The 26,447-nt window shown below is 36.0% G+C and overlaps 1 protein-coding gene across 1 annotated transcript; it reads left to right on the forward strand.

Annotated features, from left to right (window-relative positions):
• The first annotated feature begins 5,238 nt into the window (after positions 1–5,238).
• LOC109005908 lies at positions 5,239–24,471 on the forward strand. The gene is made up of 14 exons (XM_018984998.2): positions 5,239–5,467; positions 6,338–6,419; positions 7,598–7,701; positions 8,545–8,671; positions 9,553–9,647; positions 19,317–19,440; positions 20,331–20,411; positions 21,691–21,789; positions 21,965–22,123; positions 22,217–22,277; positions 22,389–22,459; positions 22,881–22,913; positions 23,441–23,617; positions 23,714–24,471. The coding sequence occupies exons 1-14, from the start codon at positions 5,430–5,432 to the stop codon at positions 24,251–24,253; spliced, it is 1,791 nt and encodes a 596-aa protein (XP_018840543.1). The 5' UTR covers positions 5,239–5,429; the 3' UTR covers positions 24,254–24,471.
• The last annotated feature ends 1,976 nt before the right edge of the window (positions 24,472–26,447 follow it).

The raw sequence follows: 26,447 nt of genomic DNA on the forward strand, positions 1-26,447 counted from the left end.
GCAGTAACAGAATACAAAGGCCCCAGAACAGTTACAAAGTTGAAGTCATTGAGTTGGTTTCTGCAGACTGAAATCTTTCCCAAAATAAAAACTTTTTCCTAAAATAAAATCGCTTGGCATTTCCATTCGTTTGTATAAATTTTTAGTTAGAATTTAGCTAGAAAAGACATTTGATTAGTAATTCTTATGAATTCTACATTGGACTATGTATAAATTCAAGTGTTATTATAAGATTAGTTTATGGGATAAATAGGTTACGGTATTCCAATAAATGTAGAAAAATAATTTATACAGATCTAAAGTGTGCAAGCTGCGCACACTCAATTTAAAATAAAAATAAAAATCCAAAACTAATATGAAAAAAATAACTTTTTCATAGTCAACCTCACTTTTTTTAAGATCAATGGGCATGTAGATCCTAGAAGTTCATATATATATTTTTTAATAAATACTTCAATGCATCCAATGCTAATGCTCAAAGGTTTGTCACGAAATATATGTCGTAATATTTCATTTTAATAAGCAACAAGAGTATGTAATGTATGACATGTTGCATTATTTATTAATTAAAAATTTATATTTTTTATAATATTTAAATAAAATTCTAATTATATTATTCACTAATCATTCGGTAATGGTTGTACCCTTTCATTGAGATAATAGATATGTTTGCTAATTAAAGGTAGGCTGTTTTGAAGGCCAGAGCCTACGTATGGACAAATCTCTAAATTTTTGGCCAATATGTTGTTATTCTCCACCTTCTGTCAACACCGAATCATTACAACCAAGCAACACTCCTCTTCATATCCAAATAAAAAACGTAGGATTCTTTTATTTATATATATATATATATATATATATATATATATATATATATTATGTTGCCCCATACAAAAAAGGTTGCCCATTATGGACAGATTCCAGTCATGTTTGGAGCATCATTTGTTTCACATGATACTGATGACACTTTACTTTTGGAACAATTCAAAAGTATCCTTAAAATTCTTATTCCAACTCGAGTATAAAATGGGTCTTAAAACATTTATAAATATTTGACGAGAAATGATAGTTACAGTCGTGAATATACAAATACCATATAATCATTTTGAAAAAATGAATAAATACGAGATTTATATAAAAAGAATTAATTTCTTAATAGTAGACACTATTCTTTTTTAAAGTGACTGCACGATACTTTTACACTCTACGATTATATATAACATTACTCATATTTAAATAGATTTCTCAGACAATATTAAATATTTAAAAAATATAAAATAGACTTCGAAAAGTTCGTTTCCCCACCTCTAGATTTTGAAGTTTGAATAGTAATTTTATAAGATCTTGATTTGGATGGTAACCTATGGAGAATATAAATACTGTGATGAGTCATGTCATGATCTCACTTTAGTCCAACCAAAAATTCACTGGCAATGTTGGAACTATAAAACAATAACATATTTCAAGAGTTTGTGAGAGACTGATTGTGTTTGGGAGGTAAAAGGAAGGAATCCTTCCTTAAAGGATATGGGCAATGAGTGGTTATCATAGGCAGACCCAAAACAACAATAATCAAACAGACAGGAAAGAGTGATTAGTTAGCATAGCACTTAGTAATGTTTTTGGATTAATGAGTGGGCTGTCAATTCTCTCTCTCACAAGCAAAGTGGATGGTGTTTTGTTGCTCACTATCATGGTTGTAATCATTTTGATGAGGAAGGTGATACTTTCACATCACCATGCCTAATTTAAATGAGAGAAATAATGTTCGATGTTCGTCCTAGATTTTATCAGAAAATTATTATAAAAAAATGATAATTACAGTCGTGAGTTTACAGGTACCGTGCAATTAATTTAAAACAAATAAATATGATATCTATATAAAAAAATAATAATTTTTTAATAATAAATCTCACTATTTTTTAAAATAATTATATGATATTTACGCACTCTATAATTATATATAATATTACTCATTATTATATTCATCCGGAGTATGGATGATATAACATGCTGTATGATTACAATTGTTTACGTACGCACTAATCTTAATTGAAATGAAAATACTATTTAACCCGCATTTCGAGACTATTTAGTAGTTATTTGATTTTATAATCTCGTTGTTGATTTGATGTGTAAGTGATCAATGTATTAGTTCATTAGCAAGTGTAATTAATATTGATAAAACTTCAAATAAAATCATTTAAAATATGTTTAATTAACAAATATGATTGAAGATGAAAAAACTTAAAATGAATAGTAATATAGTTTGTAAGGGTGGGCAGCAGGGGCGGGGCCCTGTTGCCCCGACCCGCTTCCGCCCAGCACCCGTGTGGCGGGGCGGACCACCCCGTATGTCCGGGGTCGAGTGCGGGATGGGGGTGACACCCGCCCCACCCCGCCCATGTATATTATAATATATATATATATAAACCTTTCTCTCTGTCTCTGCCTCCCAGTGACTCAGACCGCTGCTCATCTCTCCCTTTCTCTGAGTTCCCGGCGCCGCACCCAGCGACCAACGTCTCCTTCAACGTCGCCGTCGCACGACTCGCATCTGGTCCCTCTCTCTGCATCTCCGTCACTGAAGATCATAATGTAAGAAACCCTATCCCATTTTATTTTTTTGTGATTTATATTTTTAATGGAGATTGGAGGAAGGATGAGGTTTATCGGAGATGGAGGATGAGACTTTTGTGAATTGTGTGCTGTGGAGCTTAGATTGTGCATGTGGTTTGGTTTGAAATTTGAATGAGTCTGTGACTCCGTGCATGTGAATTATGTTTGTTTTCTCATTTCTGTAATTATTTCGGATTGGATTGGATTTGATTGTGTCTAAGACTCTAATTAATTCGGATTGAAACCCCTAAATTAATTTAGGGTTTCATACAACTTAAATTAATCTAAAATATATATCATACAACTTATTGGTGACACGATAACTTATAACCCCACTAGTAATTTGCAAACAAAATATTTTAGATTTTGTAATATATACATATATAAAATTTATAGTAGTGTCACAACTACTACTTTTTTACTTAAGTTATAGGTTATAAAATTTATTTTGCCTAGCAAGGCTCTTTAGGACAAGTGTTTTAGATATTGAATTATGTGAGATGATTCATATATATCTTTCTTTATTTCTTCCCTACCAATATATGATGCATAAAAATAAAATATTAAAAATAAAGGTAATATTTGATTTTAGATGTTATTTTATGAAATTTCTGAACAAGGAAATTAAAAGGCTTATTTTTGCTCTACATGATTTAACTAATTTATACTTTAGGTCGGATAAAGAATATTGGGGATTTTCTAACTTGTTTCAAAAACTTATAAGAAAAAATATTATCCATCTCTTTTTTTTCCCTGCTGGACGTTGTATATATGTCATTTATTTTATCCTTAATGCAATCCTTCATAGATATTGCCTATATATAATTAAGCATACATCTCAATATCCCAAAAGATATGTTTATAAAAAGAAAAAGAAAAAAAAGAAGAAGATAAGAGTCCAAAAATTTTAAACTCCTGCTATCTAATCTTATGTCTCACATATAGGGACAAAGACCATTGAATCCAGAAATATTAAAATAAAAAAAACCCTAAGCAGATTCAATATTGTTTTTTTATTTCTCATTTCTTCGTTAATATTTTTTAATTTGTTGGATGTAAACTTTTCCACCTTACTTGAATAAAAGAAACATCTATATTTTCTTGCCTCATGTTGTATATTTGTTAATATACTTTATTAACAACATATAGTGTATTTGTTGTTAATATACTTTATTACATTTATAACCAAAGTACACAATGTATATATTTACATATATATATGAATGTCAAGGAGGAGGGTGATGAGGAGGAGGGTGAGGATCAGTCTGGATCTGATATTTATTTTAATTTTATTTTCTAATTTCTTATTTTAATTTATTTATTTTCATTTAATTGGTATTCATTAATTTGATTTCAAATTTAATACTTATAGTGATACACGAGACGACGTCTACGGCTACCTCCGATGCAGTATGACTTTGTATTGGACTCACCATTGCCATGGTTTGCATAATTTATCCCCTAATTGTTTTTTACATTTAAAATTTTGTTTCATCTTTATAACTTTTTAATTCTAATTTGTTTTATTTTTAACTTATTAATATTTCAGGTTTGATAACTTATTAACTTTTATTTTTAACTTATTGATTTTCAGTCTCACAACAATCGACACAACTCAGTGAACTCACCGCTACGGCTCCACCCCGAAATCAATTTTGTTAATTTACAATTAATGTAATGTTGCTACAATAGTTAATTATACAATTTGTAATATTTATTTTTTTTAGAGGAGTTTGTAATAGTGTAATAGTTTATTAGTTTTCTTAATTTGTATAATTGTAAACTATTTATTTTAGCATAGTGTCTTACTGCCTTAATGATGAATATTATTTAATTATTTAATAGTTGAAACTTAATATCTACTTATCAAAAAAAAATTATTTGTTTTCTGTTTTAAAATTTATACTTTTTTTAATCTAAATAATGGGCTCAAAGTGGCCCAAAACGAATTATGGGCCCAAAATGGCCTAAAAATCGATTCTGGACCATTTAGGACTTAAAGTGGCCCGAGCGGGTGGGGGTCCATCCCCGCACCCCGGGTAGCGGATGGGGGACCCCGCCCCCGCCCATGCAGGGGCGGGGTCTGGGGAAAAAACTCCCACCCTTGCATATGCGGGGGCGGGGTGGCCTTGCCCCTTAGGGGGCGGGTATCACCCCTAATAGTTTGGTCTTAGGTTGGAATGTTGCTCATTTCCAACTAAGCCGTTTGGATTCGAAACTCAACTCAACTCATTTTATCTCATATCATAATTATAATTTTTTTAAATTTTCACATAAAATATAATAAATAATCTAAATTTTTAAAATTTTAAAATAATAATAATATTAAAAATAATATATAATAATATTTTATTCAATTTATTTAAAATAATCTCAACTTATATCGGAATCCAAACAGAGTCTAGATAGAGATGGGAATGGGCTCACGTCATTTGGGCCGAGACCCAAATAAGATCCAGTTTAAAATGTCCATAGTCCCACCACCAGGCCCAGAGAAAAGCAAACATGTTCGAGCATTCGCACGTGTGCATAGCCGTCTATCCGGGAGGAGGAGAGTCAGAGGAGAGAGAATAACAACAGCAACAATTAATAATAATAATAATCATTTTGTTCTGGTTTACAAGCGAAGAAACGCTAGGCTGGTCCTCCTGCTTCGCCTCTTCGTTGGTTTTTTATTTTGTTTAAAGAAAGAAATGATTCGCTACCCATCAAGAACCTTCTCTCTATTCTTCTTTTTCTGCGTCTTCCTTTCCGTTTTATTGTAGAAACAAACTGCGCGAGATAAAATTGTATTAAGCCTTTTTGAATCTATGGAGCAGCTCGTCAACTTTATCATTCGGCCACCCAGGTAACAGAACCAACACATCCAATCATCTTTTTTCTCCTCCTTTCTGATATAGTTTTGGTGATTTTGTTCTGTTCTTCAAGTTGTAGATGGGGTTTCTTTTCTTTCTTCTTTTTCTTCTCGTTCCGTTTGGTTGAGGTGAAAAGGTAGGAAAGTAAATTGAAGATGTCTGGTTGGGTACTTGGGTATGGGACGCTAGGGTAAACGAAACCCTGCACACAACTTAGCCCGATTCAACTATATGGAACTGTCCCAGACAATTGAATGGCACCCTTCTTTCTTGTAAGACTTATTTTCTATGTATGTGTGGAAGGCAGCAAAACAAGCATAGGATTTCACCGCCACAAACTTGTAGGTTGTTACATGGCTGTACGCTGGGATGTAATCCTATGTTTACGAATTTACGAGCTATTAGCTTTAAAGTGAAATGGCTGTTATGTTTGAAATCAGTTCGCTTTAAGTATGTTCTATTATTTGTTCTATTATTTGTTCTATTATTTGTCTAGCATCTAAGAGGAGATGGCTTGTAATACTCGGAATTTATTAGAGCTTTTGTGTTGAAAATTTGCGGAAAAAAGGAAACCTTTTTTTATCAGTAAACTTGTTGAGGTACATACCCGAATGGACACGTTTCCTACCGTGATGCACTCAAAAGAAGCACAATTTTGGCTATAATTTGAGTTATACGTAATGCTGCATCTATGATAATATTATAGTTACATGAACTTCTGTAAGGGTATCTTGAGGATATTAGGACCGTAATTATGCAACCTCTGGTTACCTAAGCGAGCTGGTTGTCATTTTTTGCTTAACGTTTTAAAATATGCTTCAACTTGTTTAAATGATCACAAGTCTTTCCATCTTGGGCTGCAGAGCTGAATATGACCCGAAAGACGATTTATTAGATCAAGAGTTCATGCTGAAAGGGAAATGGTATCAAAGGAAAGATCTGGAGGTAAGGATCCAGTCTTATTTTACCTCTTGATCTTCTAAGGAGCATAACCATAGTCACCAGTAAGATCCAAACTTGTTCATGAAATAGAAAGAAAAAATCCATTGAAGCTAGGAAATTCAAACTTGTATGCTCCTATTGAAATATGGTGTATGCTTATATGTTAGGATTGCTTGTTTGTGAACTTTCCGAGAAAGGTTAGCTAAATAGAATTTGCATGAAACTGTATAAATAGATGATTCTTTTACTTAGCAATGTTTAGGTAATATCCTGAATTTAATATGAGAGGGTGAAGAACGAAATCCCATACTGCCTGGTAGGAGGAGTCCCTTTTTTTTTTTGATAAATAAACGATTCTATTAATAAGAATAGGCATAACCTAAGTACACAAGGTGATATACAAGAGGTAACACCCATCTAGAAAGAAGAAATGGAAACAAGAAAGTCATGAAAACCAAGGCCATTAAAATCTACAACTATGGCCCATAGAAATAAAGTTCTAACAAACATTGATCAAAGTTCCTCTAATGAGCGCTCATTGTTTTCGAACGTCCGGTCATTTTGCTCATGCCATAAGCACCACAGGATACAAATAGGAACCATCTTCCACAGGGCTGTGATTTGTGGAATACCTCCTAAATTTGTCCAACTGCAACATGAACTAGTCATTTCTAAGTATAAGTCCAGATGTTTGCTTGGACCTTTTCTGGTCAGTACACCCCACAATACTATTAAGTCAATAACTTGATTAAGGAAAATGTTTTTTATGGTTGGACCTTATGTTTACTTATATAAAAAAAAGTGGGTTGACCTTGTGTATTGTATCAGTTTTCTTGTGTGGAAGCAGAAGAAGAGGATGGGGCCTTTTTTCCCTTACGATTGTGTTGCCCTTTAAATGCCTACATTCCATGGGTCACTAGATTATCACATGGTGAGGTAGGGATAAATCCAAAATAAAATGAAACCTTTTGCAAGCCTTCTCTAGTAATGGTTAGCCTTGAAGGTCTACACAATTAAACTCCTTGCTAATTATACTTGCTATAAGCACCCTATTAAAGCCTAGAGTTTTGTTGCTTTTTTTTAATAATTTTTTTTTACTATATCCTGCACATCCTTTGGTGAGTTTTGAGAATTACATGCTATTGCAAGTTTTCCATTTATAGGGCTTTGAAATTTTGCAGGTTAAAAACAGTCGGGGGGATGTTCTTCAATGCAGTCATTATGTGCCTATCGTTAGTCCCGAAGGAAAGCCTCTGCCCTGTGTGATTTACTGCCATGGGAACAGGTGATTCTGTGACTGGAGAATAATGCTGCTGACAGAGATTTAAATATTTTTCATTCAATTCTAAATTCTTCAGTTCTTGTTGGCATTTCAGACTTTAAAAACATGACATTTTAATTGCAATTGAAAAGACACCTATCTTCAGTTTGCCCCTTGTGTGTGGAAATGAAATTTACAATGCAATTGGCAAAACAATCCTCTAAATGGCAAAACTTTTCACTAAATCGTTGGGAATATTGGATTGTTTGTATCAGTTCCAAAAAAACCGTTAATTTGTTTGCATCCTCTTATTATTTATAGTTAAGAGTACAATATGTATATGAACTCTACATGCAAGAATACATCTATAATGGCATAATGGGTGTTGTGTTTGGGATCATTTCTAAAAGGTTATTACCTTTTATCTTCCCACTTTTCTCTGACCACAATATTTTGCAAACCTCTTATGTGATTGGTGATCACTTTGACATGCTCCCTATGGTCTGAAGGAATGACAGTTTACTCTTTCTTGGATCACCTGTGCTACCACTTGAATTACTATTTCAGAAACATGATTGGTGCTTCACACGTGACAGACACGTTGCTGGATAGCCAAAAGGATCTCTTTCTGCAACTATAAGATTTTAACTTTATTTTAATAAAATCGCTGCAGCTTTCTTGGTACCATTCTTGGGACCATTGGACAATTGACCACAAATATGTCTTCCTTGCTCTCTTCAGTATTAAACTCAGAACTTTTTAGCTATGTTATCATCTCTTTGGATAAAGCTCTTGCCTGTGGTGCATTATATTTTATACCATTTCATTAATTTATTGAAATTGACTGACAGTACATTGTCTTGGCAGTGGGTGCAGGGCTGATGCGAGTGAAGCTGCAATAATTTTGCTGCCTTCAAACATTACAGTTTTCACTCTTGATTTCTCTGGATCTGGACTCTCTGGAGGAGAGCATGTCACCCTGGGGTGGAATGAAGTAAGTTGCATTAGCAACTAGTATGAAGAAACTTATTCATAAAAAAAAAAAAAAAAAAAAAAAAAAAAAAAAAAAAAAAAAAAAAAAAAAACTAGTATGAAGAAATTTTCTATCCAGATAAATTTACCAAGATATACTCTTATTTATGTGTTCAATCCACATTTTCTCCATTTATGCCTTAATTGGCATCAACCTTCACTCCCTCCCTCTTCCTTGCCCAATTCCCCAGCAGATTGCTTTAGGGAATTGAATACTTGTCTCTAGTTTATTGAGAAATTGAGAAACTAAAAACTATAGATTAATTAATGTTTAAATACACCTGCTTCTATACATGCAGGGTTGCATTTGTGCATGAGTCTTTTCAGTATCTTTTTGTGCTTATTATCAATAAGTCCAATATCTTTTAAATCTTTCAGTTAAATGCATTTTGCTGGCAATATCATATCAGAAAAGGACTTTCATAGTGTCTCATAAGTCAGCCACACAGATTGCATGTTGGATAACTCCACTCAACTAGACCTTTACGGCTATAGAAGTGCTGTTCCTAGCTAATTGGGCTTGACTGTATTAAAAGCATATTCTGCATTATATTTTTGTGATCGTACCTTTCTTAGTACTTTTACCTATGCCCTTCTTTTAGTTCTTTTACTCCTTCAATTTAATTAAATGCATTGGTGCATCTGTATGTCTTTCTTGCACATGGCTAAACTATCTGGTATAACTTCTGCCACCCTTTTACACATATGCCAATGCAACCTCTTTTTTTTTTTGTTAATCATTATTACCTATCCTGAATATTTATATGAGTTCTCATACGTATTCACCAGCATTGCCATTTTTCATTGTGTAACTGCCATCTGATGTTGTGTACTGTTTTTCAGAAGGATGATCTTAGGGCTGTGGTTGAATATCTGCGGGAAGATGGAAATGTCTCTTTGATAGGCTTTTGGGGCCGCTCGATGGGTGCTGTTACTAGGTTTTTTCCATTTACTTGCTGTCTTCCTTCAATTTGTGTGCACAACACATAGAACATAGAAGTCCTCTTTACTTGATTATTGGAGTCTCTTGTTACAAGAACAAGCATGTGTGGTTGAGATGCACCAATTTATTGGACTTACCTTTTGATTTTATGTAGAATACTTGTACCTGATTTGAATCTTTTTGACTTTTTTCTTTCATTCATATAAAAGCCCCTCACCAAAGGTGACCCAGAAATCGCCAACAAGTTGCGTAGCCAATGCTCTTTTTGTCAAATCGACGACACTCACCCATGTCGGAGGGAACTAGTGTACCTATTTAGGCATCTTGCGGGTCGACACATAACTTTGGCCAAGGTGATGGCAACATCAATAGCGTTGTGGAGGAGACGAGTTTTAGGAATTGGTGTGGAGGAAGGGACGAGGTTGTCATTGGTGCCTTGCGAGGGGGAACTTTTAGGGCCTGTTCCACAATTTGAAGTGGAGTCTAAAGAAGATGTTGTCCCCCAAATATCTTTCCCACTGATTAGCAATATAGCTGAGTCATCATCGAATTGGGTTTTGGACAAGGTAAATGAGATACAACAATGTGTGGGGATTACCTGTGAAGGATTTGAGGACCGATTCACAGTACTACTCACTGCAATAGAGGCGGGCCATGTACTTGGCACAAAATCAAGATCTAAGAAGAGTAGAGAGTTAAAACGTCTTACTTAGGCAATCAACTATGATGGTAAGGGAGGTAGTCAAGTTGAGAGAGGACCAGAGGGAAGATAGAATCAATTGTATATTGTTAGTAGGACCAGTGTGTTGGGGAATTTACAGTGGCTTGGTATATGGGCAAAATCTGGTTTGGTGGGATAGGCATTGGTGCACTGGTGGTGGTTTGGGGCAAGCGCATTTTTGGGCTTGGGCTAGGGCTTTGTTAGGTTCATTTTCCTAGATGGGTTTGTTGTTGGGCTAGGACTTTGTTGGGTTTATTGTTCCTTGTATCTTTTTTGCATCCCAACTGGGTGTTTTCTCTTGTATACATCCAGTGTATTTGGCTATGCCTATTGGTATTAATAAATTTTTACTTATGACAATAAGGAGGGTACTTTGGGGAGGGATAGATCAAAGGGGAGGGAAGCTATTCCAGTTAATGAAGTCTAAAATATTGTCTTGGAATGTAAGAGGGATCAATAATGTCAATAAACGCCTTCGCATTAGGTCCATTATTCATAGTTGGAAGATCGATGTCGTATGCCTCCAAGAAACAAAATTGGAAATTATTGACAGGAATGTAATTAGTAGCTTGTGGAGAGGTTCGTTTGTAGGCTGGACTTATTTAGCCTCTTCGGTGCTTCCGGTGGAGTGCTAGTCATGTGGGATAGTAGAGTTGTCGAGATGGTAGATGAGTGCATCAGAGATTACTTGGTGGCATGTGTATTAAGAAACTTGGAAGATGGGTGGTCATGAGCATTAGCAAGTGTATACGGTCTCAATAGGGATCGGGATAGAAACTTGTTGTGGGATGAAGTATCAGGGTTGTATTTTGTGTGGGATTTACCTTGGTGTATATGTGGGGATTTCAATATAGTTCGATTCCCAAGTGAGCGGTAGGGTCTATCTTCGATGACTACAATTATGGAGGTTTTCTCACAGATGATCTTTGATTTGGAACTGCTGGATTTGCCGTTGGTTGGGGGGGGGGGGTGAGTATACGTGGTCCAATTCTAGAGGCGGTTCAAGATTGGACAGATTTTTAGTATCATCGTCATGGGAAGCTCACTATTCGAAGTTGTGCCAAAAACGATTTCCAAGGGTAGGATCGGACCACTTTCCCATTATTCTTGAGTGTGGGGGTATTCATGAGGGCAAACGGTACTTTAAGTTTGAGAATATGTGGCTGGAAGTGGAGAGCTTTGTTGATAAGGTAAAAAGTTGGTGGTTGTCGTATCAGTTTGAGGGGACTCCCAGTTTTGTTTTGGCTAGTAAACTCAAAACTTTAAAAGCTGATTTGAAGATATGGAATAAGGAGGTTTTTGGGAATGTTGAGCAGTAGAAAAAAGCCCTTTGGGATGAGCTTCAATCCTTGAAAGCTGATGGGGATAGTGAGGGGAGTTTGTCTAGGAAGAACGAAGTAAAAATAGAACTTGAGAGGGTTCTTTTGAGGGAAGAAATATCATGGAGGCAAAAGTCGAGAGTTCTTTGGCTTAAAGAGGGAGATAAGTGCACTAGCTTATTTCATAAAATGGCTAATTCTCATAGACGTAACCATGCTATTGAGATGTTAAGATTTGAAAATAATCTGCTATCCTCACCTGCCGAGATCCAAGAGCATGCTGTACAGTTTTTTAGTTCTCTCCTAAGTGAGACGGAACCTTGGAGACCTAAGATTGATGGATTGAACTTTGCAGCGGTGGATGATTTTTCAGCAAGTTGGCTTGAGAGGCCATTTGAAGAGCTTGAGGTGCATCGGGTGGTTTGTAGAATGAGGAGAGACAAAGCCCCCGGGCTGGATGGGTTTTCTATGGCATTCTTCTAAGATTGTTGGGAGATTTTGCGGGTGGATGTGATGAAGGTATTTCATGAATTTTATGAGTTTCAAAAGTTTGAGAAGACTTTGAATGCCACTTTTATTGCCTTGATTCCAAAGAGAGTGGGTGCTTCGGAGTTGAGGGAGTTTCGCCCAATCAGTTTGGTAAGTTGCGTCTATAAGATTATTTCAAAGGTGCTAGCAAATAGAATGAGCAAAGTGATGGAGAAGATCATTTCTAAACCTCAAAATGCCTTTGTTAGAGGATGACAAATCATAGATTCAATGTTGATTGCAAATGAATGTGGTAGATAGCCGCATTCGGGAAGGGGTTCTGGGGGTCTTTTGTAAGTTGGATATGGAAAAAACATATGATCATGTAAACTGGAATTTTCTTTTGTATATGCTTAGAAGATGCGGCTTTGGAGATAAGTGGTGTGGCTGGATAAACCATTGTATTTCAACTGTCCGTTTTTCTGTGCTTGTTAATGGGCAGCCTTGTGGGTATTTTCCGAGTTCAAGAGGCTTGAGGTAGAGGGATCCCTTATCTCCCTTCCTATTTGATATTGTTATGGAGGCTTTGAGTCGTATGGTGGAGGCAGTGGTAGGAGCAGGATTTATCTCGGGTTTTTCAGTGGGATCTAATTCTAATGGCCCTGCTACAATATCTCACTTGCTTTTTGTTGATGATAACCTTATTTTTTGTAAGGTTGTTGGGGAACAAGTTCAAGTTTTGAGGGCTGTCCTGCTGTGTTTTCAAGCCATCTCTGGATTAAAAGTGAACTTAAGTAAATTGGAGTTGGTACCGGTGGGAGAAGTCCATAACATTCATCATTTGGCAGTACTTATGGGGTGCAAAGTTGCTTTTCTGCCCATAAAATATTTGGGACTACCGCTAGGGGCATCTTTTAAGGCCAAACACATTTGGGATGGGGTGGTCGAGAAGATAGAGAGGAAGTTGGTAGCATGGAAGAGGATATATTTATTTAAAGGGGGTAGGATTATTCTTATAAAGAGTACTCTCTCTAATATCCCTACCTACTTCCTTTCTTTATTCCCTTTACCAATTGGTGTGGCCAATTGTATTGAAAAATTGTATAGAGATTTTTTGTGGGGAGGCATGGGAGAGGAGATTAAAACTCCCCCAGTGAGTTGGAAAAAAGTTTGTTGCCCGATTGTTGATGGAGGTTTGGGTATTCATAGCTTATGTAGTTTTAATAAGGCGTTGTTTGGGAATTGGCTATGGATATACCATGGGGAAGAGGAAGCATTCTGGAGGGGGGGTGATCGATCGAAAGTATGGTAGTGATTGGGGACGTTGGTGTACCAAGGAATGTAGGGGTTCGTATGGAGTGAGTCTATGGAAGTTTGTTAGGAAAGGTTGGGGTTGTTTCTTGAAACAAGTCAACTTCTCAGTTGGTGATGGTTCAAAAATCAGATTCTGGTCTGATGTTTGGTGTGGGGATACTGAATTGTCTAGAGCCTTTCCGGTTGTCTTCAAATTGGCGACTAATAAGCAAGCTTCAGTTTCTGAGTTGATGGGTTTTTCCAATGGAGTGGTGCTTTGGGATGTAAGTTTCTCTAGATCTGCCCAAGATTGGGAAGTAGAGGAGGTTACTGATTTTTTCAGACTGTTGTATTCAGTAGAGATAAGAAGACAGGGCAAGGACCAACTATGCTGGAGACAAACAGCCTCTAAAAAGTTTACAGTTCGGTCATACTATAAGGTGATACTAAATCAGCACCATATTTACTTTCCTTGGAAGAGGATTTGGAAGGCTCATGTTCCGACAAGGGTGGCTTTTTTTGTATGAACAGCAGCAATAGGGAATATTACACTATAGATAATTTGAGGAAGCGCAAAATGATTGTTTTGGATTGGTGCTTTATGTGCAAGAAAGAAGCGGAATCAGTGAACCATTTATTACTTCACTGTGAAATGGCTAAAGTGCTGTGGGATGGAGTGTTTGGAAGGGTTGGGCTGAGCTGGGTTATGCCAAAAGCAGTGGTCGATTTTCTAGCAAGCTGAACCAACTTTCAAATGCATACTTTCTCCCAAGTGGCAGTTGCATGGAAAATGATGCCTCTGTGTATTACGTGGTGTATTTGGTTGGAGAGAAACGAGAGGTGCTTTAATGATAGGGAACGCAATAGAGATGCATTTTGGAAGTTTTTTATAAGCACTCTACTTAGCTGGTTCTCTGTTATTGTACTCAAGGGAGGGGCTGTAAACGAGTTCTTGTCTTTGCTTTTCTAGTATTAGAATGTAACTAGGAAACACTTGAGAAAATGGAATATGGAAGTTTGTGGGAACATCAATGACCAGTGGAACATTCTGTTTCAGGAGCTGCAACATTTTGTTGAAAAAGAGGATGATGGGGCCCTCTCAGTTGAAGACAAGGCAAGGAAATTGGTTGTTTTAAGTGAGCTGGAAAAAATTCTTGGAGACAGAAATCTCGGGCTCTTTGGTTGAAGGAAGGGGACAAGAGTACCAAAATTTTTCCACAGAGTACCTAATTCCCACCGAAGAAATAACACTATGAGGTTCTTCATTCGGAAGGTAGGGTTCTTACATACAGAGTCGATATTAAGGATCACATTGTCCACTTCTATGATAAGCTTCTCACGGAGCAATACCATTGGAGCCCTAAGGTTGACGGACTGGTTTTTGATTCGATCGATTAGTCAAGCGTGGCTTGGTTGGAGAGATCATTTCAAGAGGATGATGTGCTTAGTGTATTAAAAGGGATGGACAAAGACAAAGCACAGAGCCCAGATGGCTTCACAATGGCTTTCTTTCAGGCTTGTTGGGACATTGTCAAGGAGGACTTCATGAAGGTTTTTCTTGAATTTCACTCGTGAATGAAATTTGAGAAAAGTCTTAACACTTCATTCATTGCCCTTATTCCAAAAAGGGCCAAGTCGGTGGAGGTGAAAGACTTCCGTCCCATACATTAGGTGAGTGGGGTATAAAGTCACAAAATGCTTTCGTTAAGGGAAGACAAGTCCTTGACTCGGTCCTCGACTCCTCATTGCTAACAAATGCTTGGAGAGTAGATTCAGAGCCGGCACCCTAGGTTTTCTATGTAAACTGGATATGGAGAAGGCTTTTAATCATGTTAATTGGGACTTTTTGGTGTATTTACTTGTGAGGTATGGTTTTGGAAAGAGATTGTCAGTGAATGAAACATTGTAAAACAACTAGGGCTGTAAATGAACCAATATGTTCGATAGTCCGCTCGGTACTCACTCGGTTAAACTCGAATCGAACTCGACTCGTGAAAAAAAAAGCTCGCTCATGAAAGCAGATACCCATTTGAATTGTAAATGACACATACCCGACAAAACTCGACTCAACTTGGCTAAGGCTCGTTAAAGCTCGCTTGTTTATGCTCGATAGGGGTGTAACCATTCCGGTCCGGTTTTGGACAAAATCTAGGACAGAACCGGTATGTACCGGTTTTGTATTTTTGAAAACTGATTACGCCCCCCGATTACCCTCCTAAACCGGTACTTCCGGTTTTACCGATTTTCGGTCCGATTTTTTGATTTTTTTTAAATGTAAAAAACATATAATAAAATGTTATTTCTTATGATAAAATGTTATTAATAATTTAATATATATATTATGTTTAAAGCATATGATCAATTAAATTTTCATCTTTAAGATTAAACTTTTATTTTATAAATTATAACAACATTATCTTATATATAATTATATTAATAACATATGATCAAACAAATTACAAATGTTCATATTTAAAATTAACATTTTATGTTATAATTTATAAATTATAATATGAAATTATTTCATATATAATATATAAGTATATATAAAAATTTAATATATAATTATATATTATATATATAAATATTTTGTATAATATATAAAATTAATTTTTATATATATATATTTTTTCCCAACCGGTTTGGTTCGGTCCGGTCTGGTCCCGGAAACTTCGGAACCGAGACCGGACCGGATCCGGCCAGTTTTCATAAAATAGAAACCAACCGGTCTAGACCGGTTTTTCGGTTTCCCGATTTAAATTTACACCCCAAATGCTCGAGTCGACTTGTTAGCTCGACTCGATTAAAATTCAGTCATATATTGATAAATATATACATACACCTATGTATATATACACATATATATGTAGTAACTAATAATATAAGCAAACCATTTTTATAATTAAATATATAATATGTTATCTAATTATTTATGTCTATATAGTGAATATACTTCATAAGTATATTTTATAATTTGTATAATAATTAGTCGATAAAACTTAATAATTTAATATACTAGTATGTGAGAACCATATATGAAATAGATATATGCTATCATATTAGGTGTATGTACTAATAATATATGTAGGCATATAATATATTGTTATTTTGGATAAATATCAACTAGTTAGATATTAATTATTTATAAATTTTATAAAATTTTATAATTCAATAGAGATTCTACTTGTTAGTTGTATAAATTTAATGTTAGATTTTTTATTTTTTTTAATTTATTAATTATTAAATCTTATTCAATAAATAAAAAAATCCACAATTCGAGTTCGAGCTCGAGCTCGGCTCAACTTGAACTCGTTTGTGGGACGAGCTTGAGCTCGAGTTAAGTGTTTAGCTTATCGAGTCGAGTTCGAACAAAAAATAAAAAAAAAATCTCGAGCTCGAATATTTTGAGTCGAGCCGAGCTCGGCAAGCCAAAAACCAGCTCGGCTCGATTACAGCCCTGAAAACAATTGTTAGATTCTCGCTTTTGGTTAGTGGCACTCCGGAAGGTTTCTTTAATAGCTCTCAGGGCTTGAGACAAGGGGATCCTTTATCTCCTCTCCTTATGGATGTTTTGAGTAGAATGTTGAAGGCGGTGGTGGATAGGGGCTTTATCTTGGATTTCTCAATGGGTGGTTCATCACATGGTAGCTTAACTGTCTCTCACCTCCTCTTTGCTGATGACACATTGATTCTTTTTGAGCCGGATCCCGACCAGAGTCATTCCTTAAGGGCTTTTTTGCCTTGCTTTAAAGCTGCCTCTGGGCTTAATGTGAATTTATCGAAATCTGAAATGGTTCTTGTTGGCTTGGTTAATAATTTAAACGATTTGGCTGCCAACTTGGGCTGCAAGGTTTCATCCTTGCCCATGAAGGACCTTGGTCTCCCTTTGGGGGCTCCTCATAAATCCAAAGCAATGTGGGATGGGATGTTGAAAAGATCGAATGTAGATTGGCGGGTTGGAGGAGGATTTACTTGTCCAAAGGTGGTAAAATACCTTAATCAAGAGCACATTATCCAATCTTCCAACATACTTCCTATCTTTGTTTCCTTTGCCTGCAGGGGTGGCGAATAGTCTGGGGAAAATTTTTCACGATTTCTTGTGGAGAGGTTTAGAGGATGAGAAAAAATTCCATTTGATTAAGTGAGATAAGATCTGTACCCCTTTATCTTGTGGTGGGTTAGGGGTTAGAAAATTGAGAACCTTCAATGCACTATTAGGAAAATGGTTATGGCGGTATCATTGGGAAGGGATGCTGTTTGGAGGAATGTCATTAATGTTAAATATGGGAGTATTCGAAGAGGTTGGTGCTCTAATGAAGTAAGAGGGGCTTATGGCCTGGGCGTTTGGAAATTTATCCGCAATGGTTGGGAAGATTTCTTCAGTAATTTCATATTCGAGGTGGGAAGGGGAACACGAATTAGATTATGGCATGATCTTTGGTGTGGTGATGTTGCCTTGAAGATCGCTTTTCCCTCTCTTTATAGGATTGCATTGGAAAAGGATGACTCAGTGGCTGACAACATGGACATTTCTACTGATTCTTTTCAATGGTCTGTGAGGTTTATTAGAGCTGCCTAGGATTGGGAGGTGGGGGATATTACTGAATTTTACAGAGCGTTATACACGTTGAATTTAATGGCTGGAGGGGAGGACAAGTCGCTTTGGATACATACGGGGAATAAGAACTTCTTGGTCATATCCTATTATAAGGTCATGTTGATCCATTCTTCCATTACCTTCCCTTGGAAGTGCATTTGGAGGAGTAATGTTCCTCTCAAGGTTGCTTTCTTCGGCCGGCTGGCTGGCTGGCATCCCATGGGAAAATGTTGACTACCAACAATCTGAGTCAGCGTGGCCTCTATATTTTAGATTGGTGTTTCATGTGCAAAAGTAATGGGAAATCGGCAGAGCATCTCCTTCTTTACTGTGAAGTAGTCAAGGCTTTATGGGATGAAATCTTCATGAGGCTCAGTATGGCATGGATAATGCCTAGGAGGGTGATAGATCTATTGGTATGTTGGATAGGAATTCGGGGGAATCATCACATTGTGGCTGTTTGGAAGATGGTGCCTCTATGTTTAATGTGGTGTACTTGGAACAAGAGGAACGGTCTCTGTTTTGACAATAGGGAACGCTCATCGGAAGGGTTTAGGGACTTTAGGTTCTTGTATACGTCCAGTATACTTAGTTACTCCTATTGATATATACATATATATAATATTTTTACTTATAAAAAAAAGGGTTTAGGGACTTTTTCTTTCATACATTGTTGCTTTGGGCTTCAACTATTTTATTGAATGGGACGAGTTTTAATGACTTCTATGCTGTTTTTCACATCGCTTAGCTTGTAATTAGGTTCATCTCCTATGTACTTTCTGTGTACTTGGGCCTTGCCTACTTACGTAGTTTAATAAATTCTTCTACTTATAAAAAAAACTTTCAGAAAATAGAAAACTTTCCCCGCTTTTGAATTTTTCTAAGAATAGTAATTATCAAAAAACAATATTTTCTACGATTTGCATTTGAAGCATATCCAAATATTTTGGAATTACATTTTTACCAGAAGATTTTAATTTTCCTCGAGAAATGTTGATTTTATCATTCAATGTCCGGGGTGGGACAGTTCCATGCCATATAGTTTTCATAAGCTCCTCCTTAGGAGAATGATTGATACATATACATTTTTTTTATAAGCATGATCTTTGCATACATACTATCTTAAGTTCATGGATTTTCTTTTAAGGTACTGTTGCTGTCATTCTGAATAATTATTGATAGTTCTTTAGCTTTACTGTTTGCTGTGTAAGTTAGGTCTTCTGTTTTTTTTATCAGCCATTGACAGTACAAACTTGTTTTTTACAGCCTAATGTATGGAGCTGAGGATCCTTCAATTGCTGGAATGGTCCTTGATAGTCCCTTCGCTGATTTGGTTGACTTGATGATGGAATTGGTAGATACCTACAAGATCCGTTTACCCAAGTTCACTGTAAGTAAATTCATCAAGGAAACTATTAGATACTCAGTTTGAGGCAGAAATGTAAAGCCTGTTCTCTACTTGGTTTGAGGCGAGGGTGGTTATGACGTGTCTTTATGATCAATTCCTGGTTTATTGCGTTACATGTAGACAGCAAAGTTTGTAAAAAATTGGCGGAATGTAATGTTGTCTTTAGTGGGTCTGGGTTGATCTGAAATGGTGAAATTTACTACTAGATTCGGTCAAATTCTTGATTACTCTGGATGAACTTGGAAATTTCTTTTTCAATACATTGTTCCTCTAAGCTATTGTTATAGATTTCCGTGGAATCAGTTTTCACGATTTCCTTGTATCTGTCTTTAACTCCTAATTAGGTATCTTCTTTTGTATACGCTCTGCGTACTTGAGTTACGCCTTTTCCTAGTATAGGTTTTTTTTTTTTTTAATGTATAGGAAAAATCTTGATTACTTGCGAAAAAAAAGTTTTATATAGAGTAAATTGTTTCCATTAAACTCCTTGGGAAATGACCATAACTTTGGCACCCTTGCCGCCTTCAAACTTTATGAAATTTGATATCAAAATTCAGTCTTGACTATTAGCGTATTTGCCAAGTGAAGCCTATAGGTTTCTGAGATCACACTACATATGTATTCCCTTAAATGGGAATTAAATTCTAAATATGCTTCAGGCAGTCACTCATAAACATTTTTGAGTTGTTCAAGACATGCAGTTAGTGTCTTTTTTCTGATTGAATAGTTGCTGTATTTGCTGTACTTATCATTGATTTCACCATGAATTATTTGATTTTGGCCATTTATTTTTATTATGATTGAGGCTCAATTCCATAAATGTTTCTAGGGAATGTCATCACCTTTATCTTTTCTCTCTTTGCTAATTCTAGGTGAAGTTTGCGATCCAATACATGCGAAAAGTTATTCAGAAAAAGGCGAAGTTTGACATAATGGACCTGAACACCATTAAGGTTTAGTCACATCAACCGAGTTGCTTCTATCTCTCGGGTTTTATTTCTTGCTGATTACATTGATAAAAGTGTTGTGAATTTATGATTATTGTTTCATATGTTTTTGCTCATAATGTACAAGAAAGTTTCAGGATAGTTGCCCTACTTGGTTAAAGACAACTTTTTTATTTTTATTTTTGATTGATCAAGTTTCACTTGTACAAAATAAATTACTCTATCAAAGTGGAAACACTATGATATATTCGAGGTTTATGATATACATTATTGACTGAGTTGAGATTGTAGTTCTAATTCATTTATGAACTTATGCTGTATTTAGTTGTTAATGACCTAACTGTTAATTAAAAATCTGTCTAAAACATAGCCAAATCTGACTATACAGAAATTATCAAATAATTTGACCCATGAGACAAATTTGGACCAGTTTAGGGTGATGATAATGAAAATTTTTTCCTGCGTCACCTTCCCCCATCTCCTTCTATCCTCTCCTTCTTCTTGGCTGCATGAGAACCCATGCACTTACTCCACAATTCTGCTTTAAAGGTGTATCTCATACTGAACCAAGTCTGGTAGACACTGCAGCAATGATTGACCAGTAATAAGTTCAGTTGCAATGGGTCATACATTATGGGTTCCAACTTAGGTACTTTATATGGAGTTGTTTGTTTTCTTTAAATGCCACAAGACCTAAATACGAAGGGGTTTTGCTTTTGAGAAGTGGACATTTTTTTCCCCATTGGAGACTACACATAGGCAATGCAATGCCTTCATAATCAGTGCCATATATGTGGCGGTTGTCACCTAATGGTTATAAGCATGCACTTGTTTATGCATGATAACTTCCAGACCCTGTCCATGTTTATCGTCAGTTGGGCTTCCTCATCCTTTAATTTTTGGACACAAGTTTCAAGAAGAGTAATAAATGAACAATGAAGAGATTGGGAGTCAAGAAAATGAGATTGGGTTGGTGGGCTCTTAGTTTTATCCTTTGAAAAGTACCTATAAAAAAAAAGTTTTATCCTTTGAAAAACTCTTGGACTTGGCCTGCTATTGCTCTTGTGGTTGTGTAACTAATTTATATTCTTTGATTTGGTCATGCATAAATGTTGAAATTGGGAAGTCAATTAATCTTGTAGGGAATGCAAAATATTTAAGAAGTAGATGTGAGGATAAGTTCACAAATTCATGATGTTAAAAAAATGGAATGACTTTTCATGTTATCCTTTTCAGTGCTTATTTATTGTTGTTTACCCTGCTCCACTGTTGCTTTTTACTATAGGTGGCAAATTCTTGCTTTGTTCCAGTTTTACTAGGGCATGCCATTGATGATGATTTCATACGCCCCCACCACTCGGATCGTATATTTGAGGGTTATATGGTAATTATCACTCCTCCTGAATTCACTGCATATGCTCTACATCTGTCTTCTCAAATTTCTTAGCATGAGATATGCCTGTTGGAGCTCCCTTTTGTTTGTTGGCATCTCTACCTTCCCATTCAATCCATTGTTTGCTATGTCAGGCTCATCTTTTAATGAATGTTTTTTTTTGTAGGGAGACAAAAACATTATCAAATTTGAGGGTGACCATAATTCTCCACGCCCTCAATTCTACTTTGATTCTATAGATATATTTTTCCACAATGTTTTGCAACCTCCAGAGGATGAAGTAGCTGGAGCCTTTTTTGATCCTATGGATGATTACTTTGGTAAGGTAAACACCAATAGATCTGGTTGTATTTTTTCTGTTATTCAAACAGCCAGCTTTCATAATGACAACCCTTCACAATGGTTGCTATACCCTCAGGGCGGTTGGAGAAATGTTCATGAAGTAGGTAATGACCATGGATCTTCAGCTACATCTAAAGGCAAGACTCAAGTACCTAGTCTCTCTTTTGCTCTCAAATACGGATATCTTTCATGATCTTTATTCAGCAACCGCTCCTTTCTTGTATCTCATTGATTTCTAAAAGTTGCAGAGCCAGCAACAAGCAGTACAGCAGATGCCATTACAAAACTCCGTACTAGAAGACCTATGAGTAGGACAGAGGTTAGTGATTGATTGGTTTTCTTTTTGTGCTTAGATGTCAAACCAATACCCAATACAGAAGGTTGACTGGAATACCACTTTGTTCAAACCAGTTATATTCAAATTTAGAGTAACTCAACAGTAGTGTTTGTTGGTTGCCTAATGTTTAGGTAACAATTTTCAGGATCCCCATCCACCCAACTATCTCTCTCTCTCTCTCTCTCTCTCTCTCTCTCTCTACCAATGCATTTGCTCATCGCACACAGAGGAAATTGGGTGGACAAAATAATTAGATTGACATATTTTCCTCTTTTCAGGGAATGGGATTCTGGGATTGACTTGACTGACCCTCAAAATATATGAAGCTTTTGATGCTTCAGCCTTATTGACTTGAATGTTGTTTTGTAGTGCGTCTGTTCATTGTTTCTTTTACTTGACTCAGGTTCCTTCTAAGGATGATCAATCTGAAGATGAGGTATTTTCTTTACATCTCTTGTTTCACTCTTTCTTAGATCCTAAATTTTCTTTGTTTAAGTTTTTCCCTCTACATAATAATTATTGAGCCACAAGCTTGTATATGATACCCTTAATAAAAAATCTTCTACTTATTCAAGACTAAAAGGTGAAGTATTTTTCATCTGAGTTGTTCCATTTGGGCAAATCACTGAGCCTGTTAGGTCACCAATTCACATGGTGCCAAGTGATCCTCTTGCCTGTCTTAAGAGGAAAAAGAAAATGGTAAGAGAAAAAGACAGTTTGTCATAATTGTGAAGTGGAAAAAAAGGATATAAACAATATATACAAATCCATAGTGCAATGGTCAGCATCCAAACTCATCTTTGGATATATACCACACAACCTTCTCCCTATACATGTATGCTAGAGTTTGATAGCAGAAAGGACCCGCCCTTGTAAAATATTAAATTAAGTAATACAACTTAGAAATAAATCAAGATAAACTGGGATTACAGTTTCATTACAGTACTTGATACTCTGCTGCAGAATGAAAAAATTGATGACGATCTTTGCCCATCATCTTCTGAAATGATTAGCTTTGAATTTTCCAATGGCCACCCATATGGTCCCCATGTTCCAACTACTTCAGATGATGATCAATATGTGGAATACCAACTAGATGACTTGACAGGTTTTCCATCCAATTCGGAGGAGGAAGAAAGAGTGAGTCAAATTATGTTCTTTCACATTGTATACAAAACAATATATTCAATGATATTGTTGCTTTGAGTTTTCTTTTGACTTGTCCGACATTCTCAGATGTTTATGGAAGCAGTGATTGAATCCTTAAAGGACTTGGAAATGAGACACCCTCAGGCAGGAGAACCGCCTGGTGTTAGCTCCAGTTCTATCATGCCTTCACCTAAAGATGACCTGGAGGCTTCTCCTATGGATCATTGTGGACCCTTAAAGACACAACTGATTTCGACTTCAGTCAAGCACTGTGAAAGTTCAAAAACAGAACCCACTTCCACTTCGGTAATCAATGTCCAGAAATTGGCATCTGAGCATCCATCTCCATCTGTGGGACCTGTATTTGATGCTCCTTCATCTGGCATGGAAACTGGAAGCACAGGAACTTCTGTGCGTAGTGATACTTCAGCAAGCATACAGAGCTCATCTGATACAGGAACTTCTGTGCGTAGTGATACTTCAGCAAGCATACAGAGCTCATCTGATGCTGACATGTCAGCCAATACAAAAGCCACATTAACTGTTGAACGGAACCCGGCAAGTCATGTTATGGATGGTTTAATGCGTCGTTGGGATTTCAATTTTTTCCGGAGCCATAATCGATGAGATGAAAAGATATTTCCCTTTTTAGTGCAAAATCTGATGATGGTATTTCCTCTATAAATTTCTTGCTACAAAAAAAAGAAAGGGAAGAAAGAAATTGTAGTGCTGTGAACGTGTGTAAGAAGGCTAGAGTATTTTTCCTTGTTCATTTTGTTGTAATGCTCTACATTTATTATTAAAAAAAATAGCAAAATGGTCATGTTTTAAATCATTCAAGGTAAGAAATGATCTTTTCAATTCCAGTATATAAAAATCAAAAAGTGGCTACGATCGATTTTATATTATTGTCCATCCTTTTTTGACAACAAGATCGTAAAAACATGTCAGGAGATTCTGCTCTTGGTTTTCTCGTGCGGGCAGATTCTGATTAATTGTATGATTTCTTTCTTTAATTCTGTTTGAAAGTTCATTAAACTACGATCAAAGTCCTCAAATATAACTAATAAATGCTATCTACAATCGTGAAATACGTAAGTGTTATGCAGTCGTTTTTAAAAAAAAAAGACTAACTATTAAATAAATGTAATCATAAATGTGCAAGTATCGTACAATCACTTTAATAATAACATGCGGGCAGGCAGAGTCCTTGATAACTCCAATTATATAATGTTGTTTGAGTTTGAACTTTGCTATGTTCCTTTTCCTGTTGGAGTCCATTTCTGCTTCTTGGTCTGTTCATCCGATTGTCACTTCTTTTTCTTCTCCCTCCCTCCTTCCTCAACAGAAACCCCATTTTCCCTACATCTACAATAATAAAATTGCATGCTTTTTTGGATGGAGATAAGCGGCATTAAAACGATGGTAATTATTGAAGGGCGCATTTGTTGCGATTCCAAGTCTTGAAAGTTAAAAGAGTCCAAATCGTACCTTAACCATTATTTTCACCTTTGTCCCCATTGCATGTACCCTATGATATTTGTTTTATCAATGTATGTATCCTGATTTTCCCTTGACCTGGGAAGTGGGGCATGTATGTTGGTTTTTCATCTTAGATATGATTAAAATATTTGATATAAAGTAAAAATAATGTGAACCATTACTATTGTTCAATATATCGGTTCGGTTATCTAGATTTTGTGTCTTGATACTTGAACCAATGTATGTCTCTTAGGTATATGAGCCTTAACCGCTTCCCAACCAAACAAAGGGTTGTGTCCTTTGGTGAATTAGAAACATTTTCAATGTATTCCCTAATATTTGAGAAGTTGTGACTTCTCAAAAGTGTTCCTTCATTTAAGTTGTGACTTTTCACAAGCACCATTTAATTTATGTGATGTGACTTTTCACATGTACCCTTTCATTTAAATAAATTGTGACTTTTCACATGTGCCATTTCATTCTCTATAAATAGGGAACCCCACCCACAAATTCATTGACTCCAAATTCTCTACAAAACTTAGAGAAACACCTCTTCATTCTCTTTGTCTTTCTTTCTTTGGGCTTTGGCTATTTTATATCGGGTTCGAGGATCTCCTTTTGTGTGTACCGACGATGAGATTAACGGAAACTGACGTTGTTGTATTTTGGGAGTAGACTGTCAAAAAGCCTATTGCATGTTTAATATTGGAGGCGGCGGAATCTACTCTAAGGAAAACGTCTATCATAACGTGCCTCAACATCGGGTTCTCTCTTTCTAATTTATTCTTGTTATTCTACATATTATCTAATTTATAAAGCATTTCAGAATATATTCCCAACAGTGTATTAGGGAGGCTAATGAAGTGGCTGATTGTGTACCAAAACTGGGAGCTAAGGGTAGTGTATGGAGGGAATCACTGAGGGAAGCTAGAGGATCTTTGACTGTGGATAGAGCAGGCATTCCTTCCTCAAGCTGCAAATGCACTTGATTATATGGTGGAGGAGTTGAGGCGGGTGCTGCTTATGGTCTTCCAGCTAATGGTGAGGGAATTATATTGGTTTTAGTTGAAAGGCTGTAGTTTTATTTTTTAAATCCTACCAGGATGGGAATTCAATTGATCCAGGTCCTGTGCCTTGCTCTCTCTGTTTCTATCTTTCAGGATTTCTACCACTTTTTCCTTCTGATAGTTGAGTGTATTTCTTGTATACTTCCTGTTCATCATCTTTTATTATTAATAAAACCTTTATCTTAGTCAAAAAAAAAAAAAAAAAATAGCTGGAAAAGAAAACTACAATTATATTGGAAAATGGGGCAACAAGAGTTCAACCAATTGGAGAT

This window comes from Juglans regia, chromosome 12, assembly GCF_001411555.2.
Source record: "Juglans regia cultivar Chandler chromosome 12, Walnut 2.0, whole genome shotgun sequence".
Lineage (NCBI taxonomy): Eukaryota > Viridiplantae > Streptophyta > Magnoliopsida > Fagales > Juglandaceae > Juglans > Juglans regia.

Bases quoted from the DNA above. Each gene is read 5' to 3' on its own strand.
- LOC109005908 (XM_018984998.2), top strand. From the start codon at position 5,430: ATGGAGCAGCTCGTCAACTTTATCATTCGGCCACCCAG. The intron at 8,672-9,552 runs GTAAGTTGCATT...ACTGTTTTTCAG, and splicing joins TCACCCTGGGGTGGAATGAA to AAGGATGATCTTAGGGCTGT. The intron at 22,914-23,440 runs GTATTTTCTTTA...ACTCTGCTGCAG, and splicing joins ATGATCAATCTGAAGATGAG to AATGAAAAAATTGATGACGA.